The sequence below is a fragment of the Balaenoptera physalus genome, assembly GCF_965194825.1.
Source record: "Balaenoptera physalus genome assembly, chromosome: 7".
NCBI classification, from domain to species: Eukaryota; Metazoa; Chordata; class Mammalia; order Artiodactyla; family Balaenopteridae; genus Balaenoptera; species Balaenoptera physalus.
In genome coordinates, this window is record NC_138886.1 from 70131046 (window position 1) to 70144895 (window position 13850).

At 39.5% G+C, this 13850-nt stretch overlaps 1 protein-coding gene across 8 annotated transcripts in view; it reads right to left on the minus strand.

Moving 5' to 3' along the window:
- The window catches only part of HACD4 (3-hydroxyacyl-CoA dehydratase 4), a 104056-nt gene extending 95178 nt beyond the window's left edge, over positions 1-8878 (minus strand). For 4 of the 8 annotated variants that reach the window (XR_014266016.1, XR_014266017.1, XR_014266018.1 and 1 more), the window contains exons 1-3: positions 8491-8866; positions 6994-7097; positions 4582-4709 (exon numbers count right to left, since the gene is read on the minus strand). Coding sequence is in view for 4 of the 8 variants with exons in the window: in XM_082470513.1 (XP_082326639.1) it covers positions 4582-4709; positions 6994-7097; positions 8491-8528 (270 nt within the window). In the remaining 4 variants the exon portion in view is untranslated. Of the gene's footprint in view, positions 1-4581; positions 4710-6993; positions 7098-8490 lie in introns of all 8 variants that reach the window. The other 4 variants (XM_082470513.1, XM_082470514.1, XM_082470512.1 and 1 more) reach the window with 4 other exon arrangements.
- Positions 8879-13850: the final 4972 nt, after the last annotated feature.

Sequence of the window (13850 nt, forward strand, 5' to 3'; positions counted from 1 at the left end):
AAAGAGATAAAAAGAGGAAGCCAAACACCACAACAAAAATTAACAATAATCAGCCCAGGATGAGAATGGTAATTGTCTTCACTGCTATGATGATCCCTGATTGCTCCTGACAACACAAACTTAAAAATCATTTGAGCCCCATCAACAGTAGACTTTGCCACCTCACCTTTAAATAAAAAGTGTCAGTGTATACTTGTCATTATTTTTTAATTACCAAACCAGGATATATTCTGATTACAGTGATCATACTTCCATAAGCCACTACAGTTTCAATTAATAGTGATTAAAATCACACTTAAATATTCTGGAATTTCTAGGACTGCAAGAAATCAGATTTCTAAGTTGTATAATACTTTCTATTTTTGGATAAGCCTACATACTTTCAGAAAGCATAAAATATATGCATATTTCCTAGACATATTCAAGATGCTCTTCTTTCTTACAAATTTAACTGTCCTGTTTCTCACTAGCATTTCCTTCTTTGGAAATAACTAAAATAACACTACTGTTAACTTTGAAACTGCTGTTTTACCATAAAATTAATATTATCCAATTTAGCCTAAAAAAGTACAAAATCCAAAAAAGTATGCCAAAAGAAAACATGACTTAGATTCAGATAAATTTGATCATACTCCAAGCAAAATAATTCCATATGACAGAATACAACTTTCATTTAACCTGGGTTGTTAATTCTGTTCTCTAAAATTAGCATTAGACGATGCTATATGCATCTTAGTTGTTAACAAATAATAAATACCAATAAATCTTTTCCTAAATAATATGTTTCTACTGGGACAGATGTGTACCCCTTTTTATTTTGTAAGGAAATACATTTAACGCATTTCCATCTAGGTCTTGGCTAGCTGACTACTCTGTTACTAGTTTGTACTCTAAATATTGCCCCAATTTTTATTTTACATTTGATATGTCAACACTGAAAATGTCTTCATCCTAATGAATACTATTTCTCTACTTTTACTGAATAAGCAAAATTTAAAATCTCCCATGAACTTGCAATGCTGAGTTCTTGATAGGCTCCTCAAGTTTATACTCCAATTTTCATCTTTTAAACTTTCATGGTATTTTAAGCAAATTTTAATACAAGGATCTATGCCACTCCTTCGATCAACAAAATTTAAGGTGTATGTTTCTGTTATAAGCACTTTGCTAGGTGCTGGAAATACAATCAGATTCTGATATTTCAAATATTTTTACAATGCAAATTGGTCACATTTTGTTATCCATTTTTCCAATTTATTTTGCAAATAGTTAAAATTAAACTCATGTAAATACCTTTTCTGTAAATTTTAAACATATGCTCATATAGTCACTTAACCCTTATCTCTCCTTATGGAAAATACCACTTTTTTGTTTTTCTTGCCTTAATTCAGCAATGATTTCGTATACTAAATATCTACCAGTGACTTTCCCACCTTCCTTCAACCTGCCTTTAAAAGGAACAATGGTCATCTAGGGCTAGAGACAAATGATACCTAAAATAACAGCAATAGCAACCAGGTATTGTATTCTTTTTTTTTTTTTTAACATCTTTATTGGAGTATAATTGCTTTACAATGGTGTGTTAGTTTCTGCTTTATAACAAAGTGAATCAGTTATACATATACTTATGTCCCCATATCTCTTCCCTCGTGTCTCCCTCTCTCCCACCCTCCCTATCCCACCCCTCTAGGTGGTCACAAAGCACCAGCTGATCTCCCTGTGCTATGCGGCTGCTTCCCACTAGCTATCTATTTTACGTTTGGTAGTGTATATATGTCCATGCCACTCTCTCACTTTGTCCCAGCTTACCCTTCCCCCTCCCCGTATCCTCAAGTCCGTTCTCTAGTAGGTCTGCGTCTTTATTCCCATCTTGCCCCTAGGTTCTTCATGACCTTTTTTTTTTTTAGATTCCATATACATGTGTTAGCATACGGTATTTGTCTTTCTCTTTCTGACTTACTTCACTCTGTATGACAGACTCTAGGTCCATTCACCTCACTACAAATAACTCAATTTTGTTTCTTCTTATGGCTGAGTAATATTCCATTGTATATATGTGCCACATCTTCTTTATCCATTCATCTGTTGATGGACACTTAGGTTGCTTCCATGTCCTGGCTATTGTAAAGAGAGCTGCAATAAACATTTTGGTACATGACTCTTTTTGAATTATGGTTTTCTCAGGGTATATGCCCAGAAGGGGGATTGCTGGGTCATATGGTAGTTCTATTTTTAGTTTTTTAAGGAACCTCTACACTGTTCTCCAAAGTGGCTGTATCAATTTACATTCCCACCAACAGTGCAAGAGGGTTCCCTTTTCTTCACATCCTCTCCAGCATTTATTGTTTGTAGATTTTTTGATGATGGCCATTCTGACCTGTGTGAGATGATATCTCATTGTAGTTTTGATTTGCATTTCTCTAATGATTAATGATGTTGAGCATTCTTTCATGTGTTTGTTGGCAATCTGTATATCTTCTTTGGAGAAATGTCTATTTAGGTCTTCTACCCATTTTTGGATTGCGTTGTTTGTTTTTTTGATATTGAGCTGCATGAGCTGCTTGTAAATTTTGGAGATTAATCCTTTGTCAGTTGCTTCATTTGTAAATATTTTCTCCCATTCTAAGGATTGTCTTTTCATCTTGTTTATGGTTTCCTTTGCTGTGCAAAAGCTTTTAAGTTTCATTAGGTCCCATTTGTTTATTTCTATTTTTATTTCCATTTCTCTAGGAGGTGGGTCAAAAAGGATCTTGCTGTGATCTATGTCATAAGAGTGTTCTGCCTATGTTTTCCTCTAAGAGTTTGATAGTGTCTGGCCTTAAATTTAGGTCTTTAATCCATTTTGAGTTTATCTTTGGGTATGGTGATAGGGAGGGTTCTAATTTCATTCTTTTACATGTAGCTGTCCAGTTTTCCCAGCAGCACTTACTGAAGAGGCTGTCTTTTCTCCATTGTATATTATTGCCTCCTTTATCAAAAATAAGGTGACCATATGTGCATGGGTTTATCTCTGGACTTCCTATCCTGTTCCATTGACCTATATTTCTGTTTTTGTGCCAGTACCATACTGTCTTGATTACTGTAGCTTTGTAGTACAGTCTGAAGTCAGGGAGCCTGATTCCTCCAGCTCCATTTTTCTTTCTCACGATTGCTTTGGCTATTTGGGGTCTTTTGTGTATCCACACATATCGTGAAATTTTTTGTTCTAGTTCTGTGGAAAATGCCATTGGTAGTTTGATAGGGATTGCATTGAATCTGTAGATTGCTTTGCATAGTATAGTCATTTTCACAATGTTGATTCTTCCAATCCAGGAACATGGTATATCTCTCCAACTGTTTGTATCATCCTTAATTTCTTTCATCAGTTTCTTATAGTTTTCTACATACAGGTCTTTTGTCGCCTTAGGTAGGCTTATTCCTACATATTTTATTCTTTTTGTTGCAGTGGTAAATGGGAGTGTTCCCTTAATTTCTCTTTCAGATTTTTCATCATTAGTGTATAGGAATGCAAGAGATTTCTGTGCATTAATTTTGTATCCTGCTACTTTACCAAATTCATTGATTAGCTTTAGTAGTTTTCTGGTGGCATCTTTAGGATTCTCTATGTATAGTATCATGTCATCTGCAAACAGTAACTGTTTTACTTCTTCTTTTCCGATTTGGATTCCTTTTATTTCTTTTTCTTCTCTGTCTGCCATGGTTAGGACTTCCAAAACTATGTTGAATAATAGTGGTGAGAGTGGACATCCTTGTCTTGTTCCTGATCTTAGAGGAAATGGTTTCAGTTTTTCACCATTGGGGCACTGTATTCTTAACTAAGTCCTAGAAACTTATCCAACCCATTTTCTCAGTTATTCCAGAAGATACGTGTTATTTTTACATCACATGAGAAAATGAGATTCAGAACAATTACATGACTTGTTTAAATTCATACAGCTATTAAGAGGTAGAACTGGAATTTAAATCCAGGTCTGTAGAATCCCCAGGTCTATATGATTAGATACTACACTACATAAACATGAATGATCTCTCCTTTCCAATTGTATTCAGTAAAAGTGGCAGAATGAACAAGAAATGGCTGGGGAGTATTCTAATCTCTGGACATGGATGAAGGGGACTTTTTTTGGGAAAATCTATTATTTTCCAGGCAATGTGTGTGGTGTCCTTTTCCCTACACAGCCCGATGATTGTGGCTAATATGACCCCACAGTGGGAGGCAGAGGAGCCAGGCACCAAACCCAAGTCTGAATGGCTCCAATCCTATGCCTCTCTGTCCTATACTGCTCAGGGCTGTGGCATAGTGAGAGTGGGAAGTGGATGTGAAATCTCGTCCCAGCAGTGGATCACTGCAGTGTTGCACAGAGCAACAAGCATCATTTCCCTGAATGTTTTCCAACTGGCTATTCTGTGTGTGCAATGTTTTAGGATGAGGTAAGTTTTTTATGGAATTCTCCTTGTTAGTGATGTGGGTTGCACATTAGCAAAGGTTGGCTTTTTCACTGCCATAAAGTCAACAGAGGCTATAAATAGAACAAAGTATGCAACAAATTCTATAATACAAATAATGCAATTAAAACCTACCTGCAGAAGCCTAGGCAGAAGATGGTCTGATTCAATGCCAACATATATGTGCAGCAACTCCAAGAGGGAAACAGATTGGCAAAGTCGCATGACAAGTCCAATTGCATAAAAAGTGTCAACCACTGAATCTGTGTCCAGTGAATTAAAAATACAGACATGGTAAGTAAAACATAGATCACAACCCAAACCTATAAAGCACTTTGAAATACAGTTGAGACTCCTTACTTCCTTTTTCATAGTACATGTGAGAAATTTCCTAAATAGATTACTAAATTACAAAGACTATGTAACCAAAGAAAGCACTTTATATCATTGTACATTTCAATTGCTCCTCTTCCAGAACGGATTTAAAACTTGAAAAAGGCGGCTCCATGGCCAAAGCTAAAGCATTTATTCCCCATTTATGAGATTCTAAAGCAATCCCAGCACAAAAGTAAACAGCTAGACTCTAGACTACACCAGTGAAAACAGGCTGGAGGTGAGTTTATTAAAGAAGCTGCCGTGCCCACACCTTGTCCATTGACAAGAAAATGACAGAGATGAGAAAATACGATTTCAGAGAAGCTTTATGGAAATGAGATTAATGATGCCATGATATCAAATAACATCTTACATGTGTCTAGCATTTATGGCTCATACATATGTAGTTAGTGCTTTCTGGATTTCTGTGAGTTTTAAACACTGGAACTTGGGCCCATTGCAGAGGGCCCAAAAGAAATACTGCATTTGGAGAGAGCTGAAATGGAAGGCAAACAAATGTTCCTCTAAATAGGATAAACGTGCTGGTTTAAATTTTAAAATGAAATCCCGCCATGTTAAGAATCTTCTAGGGAAGTCTTTGTTGTCTTCACTCCCTAGTGATCATTCACATGATAATACTTTATCAAACACAAAGGGTATCTCTTCTCAGCAGCTATATGAGGTAGACATTATTATCATCCCCATTTCGTAGATGATTCCTGAGGCACAGACAGTCCATGCTTTTATCCATGGCCCTGCACTTGTTATAAGAGAATTATCAGTCACACAGCTCCTTGAAGGAAGAAAGTAGCAGACGTTACTAGCCCAGGTGCTTGAGTGCTGTTGAGCTACTTAATTTATACATTGACTCAGGAACAGTACTGAACCCCACATAGTTCTTTTCGGTCTGCCTTCCATATGAATGGGTTGTGTTTCTTTAATAATACGTAGCTTCTATAATTATAACGGCAGGATAACAATTAAGAAATAAGTACACTGCTGACTAAGGCATTTTTCCTACTGGAAAGGCCAGGCAGCATAAGAAAGAGTTCATGCCTTGTTACTCATGCTGTGAATGACCTATAATATGCCCTCAAAGCCACAGCTAACTTCCAAGGTCTAGAAGTGATGTTTTTTCCTAAAAATATAAGGGGAGTTTTCCTAAGCCCTGTGTTTTCCTCTGCTTGAGGACTCCCAACACTCATAGTTGAAATTCAAGCCTCAGGCTGTATCTTTGGAGGTTCTTAACAAAGGCAAGAATTTATCTGTAGATTTGCAGTAGGAAAAAGCAACAGAAAATGGTTTATGGTGCCACAGAAGTAGATTAATTTTCTTATTATACAGAAGTCTGAATTGATGAGCACAGCATGACTTTTCCCAGATATATCCTAGATGTTTGTTTTTAGCTGAAACCAGCAGTTGCTCAAATTGTCAAGTCATGCAACAGTTGTAAACTGTGATGACACTTACCCATGTGGGGATGGAACGTGAAAAGAATGTTATTTTGACAGTCAGAATGTTAAATGACAGTGATTCATTTTTTGGAAAACTGAAATGCATTTAAAATCTTTACTTTTTAGGAAAGTGGAGGAAGCGTATGACTGAAACCATTAATGCTAACTCCCATATAGGTGATGAGTCATCTACAAAGTGTGTCATTTTCTTATGGACACATTGCCCTTTAAAGGGACCAAATAGAAGCCTCGGGAATATAAAGTTTGTCTTTCATTTGTTAGTATTTTCCAGTTATCTGAAACCTGGGGAATAAAAAACAAGAGAAGAATTGGTTAATTCCTGATTTCTCTGCAAAAAATGTTTTACTGGAACGTACAGATTTCCACAACACACACCAAATCTACTAAGGTTTGGTGCAGAACCAAAAAGGAAGAGTGAAATGGCACCACCCCAATGCCATGTCTATGTTTTCAGGGCAAATGCCTACTCAGGGGGAAGCCACATACCTTTCCCTCATCTTACCTCCCCACCTCCTCCAAAAAGGTTTTGGTTTTTGCAGTAAGAACAAAGTATGCTTACAGAAAAATATGGTCACTACATTTTAGAGAAGTGAAGGCTATTAGGTGCAGTTCATAGAAGTTAAAAAATTATTATAACCAGGACTAGATGAAAACGAGGATTAAAAGTTAAAAATCCAAAACTGTTTTGGGCTTTTACCTTTTCCAAATGAAAAGAATCTGACTGTCATATTTGTGAATATCCATGAGTGGCCACAGAACTGGATTAAGTAGTAGATGAAAAGATAGGCATTCTTCCTATACCTACAATAAATACAGGAAAATACTTCATTTAAACATATTAAACACTTCCTTTATAATCACCCTTTCAGCATTATACACATCTTTTCACTAACTTACTGGCCAATCTGAGCAAGCAAGAGACAACTATTCCATATCAGAGTCTTTTATTTGGTTTCCCCTCTAAACCCCATCAGATTTTGAAAGCACACACTATCTGTTAAAGTGACCATCCTGAGTTTGTTTAAAGACAAATATGGTTCTATTTCAAAATCCACTTTCATCTTTGATAAACCTCTAACCTGGCTGCTCCCCAAGGGATAAAAGTAAGCATTGCAAAGTAGGCTTTGAATATTTTTGAAAAGAAAATATGGATGGAGAGGGGCTGATGTGGTCGATACGTGTCCCTGCTAAGTGCAGAACTTGAACTTGATAACTAGTTTATAGTTACAAGAGGGGAGTAGCAATGGTGGCATTCCCAGGTGGTGGATAATTCCATCATTGGACACACCTGACTTCTGAATGCATTATGTGATTGGGGACAGTGTCTCACCACTGCCTATTAGATTTTGCAAGAGCAGATAGCTTCCTTCACCAGACACACAGAGAAAGCAGTTTAGTCACTTTGGCCTGATATGGGAAGTCAAGCTGGCTTTTAAAATGGGTTGCTGGGGAGATGACTAAGAGAAGATTGACAGATACATGTTTGAGGGAGCTAGAGAAAGCACCGTTTGAAGCGTTGCCTCTGGTTCGGAAAAGCGGTGGGAGTGGCCCTGCCCAGAGTAGACAAGATTTTTCTCCTATTTGGAGATGTGAAACCTCTGGGAAATAAGGCAAATTAGTTGGGAAGCAGATACAGTGTAGCTTGATGATTTTACTTGGGCACCCCTACAGATGACTCAAGTAGTACTAAATGAGTGGGAAAGAGGAATTCCTCCCTCAAACCTACAGCAGAATCACATGGCGCGTGGGTTAAACATACACATCCCAGGCTCTACCCTCATACCACTGAATCAGTTTTTCTGGAACTGGGCCCTGAAATCTACACAGGTGATTGGTGTTTCTGCAGCAGGTAGAGAAAGTCAAGGGAAGGGCTCCAGGTCGGCGGAGGGGGAAGAAAGAGAAAGACGGCAAGAGAGCGCACAAAAGGAAGGGTGGCCACGCAGCCCGTCCTTCCCATTTCCTCAGCTATAAAATGGGAGAAATAACAGTTACTCCTAGGGTTGTCGAGACAACTGAATTAGCTAATACCTGTCCAGAGCCCCAGGGAGTGTGGGGCGTAAGTTTGCTCGGGCGCTGGCCGGTGCTCCCCCAGCTCCTCAGTATCGGCACCACACACCGCCCCGTTCCCCACCCTCAACCCCGGCGGCCCCTCCTCCCGCACCCCCTCCTCTCCCTCCTCTGCCGAGCGCCCTACCTGGGCTGCAGCCAGGCGGGCAGCTCCACGGGTCCCATGGGCCGCCGTCTCCAGGCCCTCCACGCCGACCAACACCCGCCGGGAGCGCGGGAGGGGCGGCCGGGCGTCCTGGCGCGGAAGGGCGGGGCCTCTCCTCACGCAGCAATTTACCAAAAAAAAAAAGTTCCTGAAGTTCCTGCGGCGGCGGGAGCCAGCGGCACCACCACTGGCACGCCGAAGCGCGGCAGGTGCCCGAGGCTGGGCCGGCCTGGCGGGGGCCCTAACACACCCCAGTCCCAAGTAAGGTGCACCAGGCTGCTTACCCGGCTTCCTAATTTTTGGGTTGAGACTCCGTTGCAGCCTTGTAGAAACGAACGGACCCTGACCCCTGACCCCGGAAGCGTGCAGTCAAACCATCCCAAAGCCTCCTGGGATGCGTGAGCCCCAAGTGGCGCCTCTCATTACCCTCACCTGTGAGAGCGGTTAGGCTAGGACGATTGTGAGCACGCCTTCTCTAACACCTTGTAGGCCAAGAGGCCTGATTCCGTCAGTATCAGACATCCTTGCCCTCTCATTTCTCCTGGGTCCTCACTGATGCTTGCAAATCCTTTTTTTCACGTTGTGTTCATCTCCCTATCCTTTGCCCAACCCTCAGAAACCTCCTGATCACTCAGGCCTATGGCATCACTCTCTCCTTCATGCTCTGGTGACCCACTTCCTACTTTGCTGATAAGATCCAGACCATCTTCCAGCTTCTCTGCCCTCTAAGGGAAATATCCCCAAATAAATTTAAAACAAAACAAACAAAAAGCCAAGAAAGCACTTGCAAGTAAGCAGGACCATATACCCGATTTGGGGAGTTGGAAGGTAGTATCCCCATTTTAGCTAAAGGGAGTTGAACCTTTAAAAAATATGTTAAGGTGCTTGCCACAGGTCACATGACTGATAAATGGCAGTATTAGAACCTCAAGGTTTTTGTTTTTGTTTTTCCATTAGGCTAGCTATAGTTTCCTTCCTCCTGGTCTATTCTGACCTGGTACCTCATCTCTCCATTTCTCTGCACCTTCCCTCACCCCCTGCCCTGGGTCGGAAGTTCATTCCTCTCCTGAATTCACCAGTCCCTTCTCAAAGTCATTCCATCAGTTATTACCCACAGCTGCTTCTTGCATCTCCATCCTGTCCTTTCCACTGGATTTCACCACAGTTTAGGAACATCTTCAAATCTCTCCCACCCTAGAATTAAACATTTTATTCTTTCTGCTTCTCTCTGGATGTAGTTTTCTCTCTCCTTTTTCTCATAACTCCCTGCCCGCTCTCATAATCAGATGCTTCTTTATTTCTTACCATCTTCCTGGTCCATAACACCTTACTGTTTAACTTTCCTTCCCAACACTCTCCAGAAACTGTTCTCTCAGGGAGGCTGCCTTGATTTCTTCCCTGAGTCCCCGTTCTACACTCACTGTGTAGATGACCCCACACAGTTCTTGCTCTTGGGGAGCATTTGATGTAAAGAGGAAACTGATTTACAAGCAAACACTGGTGGCTAAGCAGTCATCAATGTCATCAGTGCCCAGGCCAAGCAGCGAGAGAGGAATAAAGTCCTGGATGGCCTGGAATGGGGCGAGAGGAGAAGGCAGAAAGTGACCCTTTATCATAAAACACAGACCCTGCATCTACATCCTCCCCCCTCCTCCCCTTCCACAAGTCTACTGCATTTACCAACTTCACCTCTCCTCCCTCTGCCTCTGTAACTCTGCATGGTAGAATTTTCTCACCTTCTGTCCTTTCTCTCTCTAGACGGATCCTCTTCTCCAGCTCTATTTCCTCTCAGGTCTGCCCTGGGCCATCTTTTCCGTTTGCCACCATGTTATTCCTCAGCACAGACATCTCCCCACACGGCTTTATCTCCACGCAGATAATGGCTGACTCTATTATCTTCAGCCTCTGTTGTTTTTTTTTAATGAACACTAGCTCTGGCCTTTCGACAGCTTCTGGGTATTTCTGCATGAAAATCCCACTGTAACTTCCAATTGAATCTATTTATAATAAGCATACTGTCTTTCTTCCCATATCATTATCTAATTTCCTGCAGGGAGACCATGGTTTTCCTAGTCATTCGGGTTTAAAATTTAGGAGTCATCATTAAGTCTCCCCATCCAATCTAATTCTATTGATAGAATTATTCTGTTGAGATCACTAGCATTCCACTTCTGTTCCTTATACCCAGAACCCGGGTAAAGGAGACACAAAAAGAGCTCCTTTTTACTTGCCAAAGAGCAAACTAGAAACAAACAAAAAACCTTTCAAATCAAGAAGTTAGGGAATTCTACCTTGTTTTCCAAGGAATCAGTGCAGAGGGAGCTTATGAGAGAACATTTTGAGTAGGAAGTGCATTTCTCCCTTTTCCTTGGCAGGGCCTTAGGGCAGGTCCTCTTCAGGTCCTGCCAGCATTACCAAGGCAGACTTCACCAGCCTCCCTGCCTCCAGTTTCTCCTCCTTCTACCCAGACTACCATACATTAGTTGAAGCCTGCTGGAAGTATTTCTTAAAACACAGTCCTGATCCAACCATTTTTTTCTGGTCAAAATTCTTTGTGGTTCTCTGTTGCCTGCTACAGTCATATCTCATCTTGCCTCTAAGCCGATCATACGCTGACATCTCATACCACCCTATCCCCCACCAATTACAGCAACTCACCATTCCATGACCACACCAGGCATTTTCTGATCATCATGTGTACCTATGTGAAACTTTTCTCCTCCTTTGAATTTCTCTTCTACTTCTTCCCCTTCAGCCCAAAGTTCTACTCATTCTTTAAAGCCCTTCCCAGTGCTTCTTCTGGGGGATGCACTGGTCTAATGGATGTCTATGATGGCACTTACTTACCTTAAGATATTTTTACTGGGGTTCCTGCCTACTCAACTAAATTGTGAATTCCCAGAGGGCTCTACCTCTTACTTACAGTAAGAATTTGACATACTTTAACTTCTATGAACAAAGCCTCTTTTGCCAAAACTACATGATTCTTGGGAGGATTGAATGGGAAAATGTATTAAAGTACCTAGTACAGTGCTTGGCATGATAGGTATCCAAAAATGTCAATTATCTACTTGTACAGGAGAAGTTAGAGGTCGGGATAGTTCAAGTAACTCAAAATTAACATGTTCTTGCCTTTTAGAAGGAACTTTAACACTATTTGAATATGTCAGTGTTGTTTTCCTTGGGAAAATGTTTAAATTTGTTTTCATCCCTATGAACACCATTTGGGAAACTAAAGCCTTGAAATATATTTCATGGCAGTAGCAGATTAGCTCAAGATTTTTTTAAACCATACATAAAATGTAATAAGCTACACTATTTCACAATGATCTTCAGAGAAATTAAATCCAGTGGTTGAATATCCTGAGTTTGGACATTTAACCATCCATCTATCCATCATCCTGTTCCTGCATTTTTTCCCTCCCATTCCTTGGCAATCTCATTTTTGAATGCCAATACTTCATGTGATATTCACTGAGAGCAGAGATTCTGGAAAAGTGCCCCATTGCCCCCTTCTTCTTCCATTACCTACAAAGGGCACTATGAGGAAACAGTTATACTCTGATAACTTTCAATTCTAGATTTCCTTTTTATTTCAACCACCTGGAATTTTCAGGGATCACAACCTCTCTTTCTTCCCACTCCCAATCCCATAGCACAGTTTGGAAATTTCACAAGCTGCTAGATCCATACATAACCCTAGAGATTATGTAGTTCAATCTTATTGTTTCCCAGGCACCAAAACTCTAGTTAAAGCTAGGCTGAGATCTCTTTCCACAGCATTGTGCAAAATTTCAACTGTATTTGCCCAGTTATCTTATCTTACTTGGGCATTAATCATAAATAGTCATGTATTGTAATCTTTGCCTGGACACGCTCTCAGCCTCTATTACCACTCTTTTCCAGCTGATCCAAAGCATTGCTTTTACTTCTCTGCTAGAACTTTAACTATTCATCCTTTAAATGTCTTCCCCCTTTGCGACTCCATTTAAAAGACCAAACCCTGGACTTCTTGGTCATCATTATTCCCCAATCTATCCTCTATCTTATTCCAAGACAAATGTGTTTAAGTGTGTAATTGGTTCATTCAGCCATGCAGGCGCCATTATAAAATCTCTTAGTTCACATGATTATATTGTTGATTATAAGCTATATGTGTTTTACAGTGCTTTCTATGAGTTCTCTCACTTAATCCTCAGAGCAACCATATGAGGTGGGTGGGAACTGTCTTTTTTTTTTTTTTTTAAAGGGAGGAGATATGGGGATATATGTATACATTTAATGCAAATTAAAACCACAATGAGATATCATTACACACCTATGAGAATGGCCAAAATTAAAGAGACCCACCATATCAAGGCTGAGAGGGAACTCAATCCATCCCTTTGCAGCCTTCCTACAACCAGCCCAAATCTCCTCAGGGAAAAGGATGCCTCTAGCAGGCTAGGAGGAAAGTGACATACAAAGACATGCAAAAGAGAAAGCCACATTAGTATAATTCCAAACTGTTATTCCTGTTACATACAGTTAAGGTTTTATTTAAATTCACATACAATTTTCATTTCTATTTATTCTTGTTCCATGCCATTGTCTATGATTACTGAAAACTGCTTTTCTTAGAATAATTCATTTTACAAACTACTTAGAGGAGTCACCCACAGAAAAACAACTTAATATGGTAATTTTTGAGATCAGATTTAGTTTTATAATGATGGAAACATTATTTGGGTCACAAATATAAATACTTTCAAGATCATTTTTATATTGATCGCTTTAGATAAAATTATTTTTGTTTCCATTATATCCAAATCACTTTAAAGGCAGGGTTGCCTTTTGATAGTCTAAGGTAAGAGATTTTAAAAATGAATTAGGCTTTAAAAATTTAAGACTTTTTGACTGTATCATATGTACACAGAGTCAAGAAACAAAACGGCAACATCTTTTGTCATCATTTTTTGAATAAAGAAATTACAAAACAAAAGAGATAAAGTCAAAATAAACAATCTAAACACTTATTAATTCATCTAAAAATTATTGAATTTTACTGGATGCTTAAATAGATGAGCATAGGTCATATTGTGCATTTATGTAGCTTAATAATGGTAGGAAATGCTGATCCCAAAAGAAAACTGACCAGAAAGATTCCTTCCTTGAAAAATGAATTTCGGAAAAACAAAGGTCTTTCTTCTCAGATTATTTTATTCCATATTGCCTTCTCAATGTTGGCTATTCTGTTAGTTGAGGGGGATTAGATAAGAAGATCATAGAGATCTCCATGATCTGGTTCTGATATTCTATAAACTCACAATTTTTTCTGTATCTCAAATACATATTTTCTATAA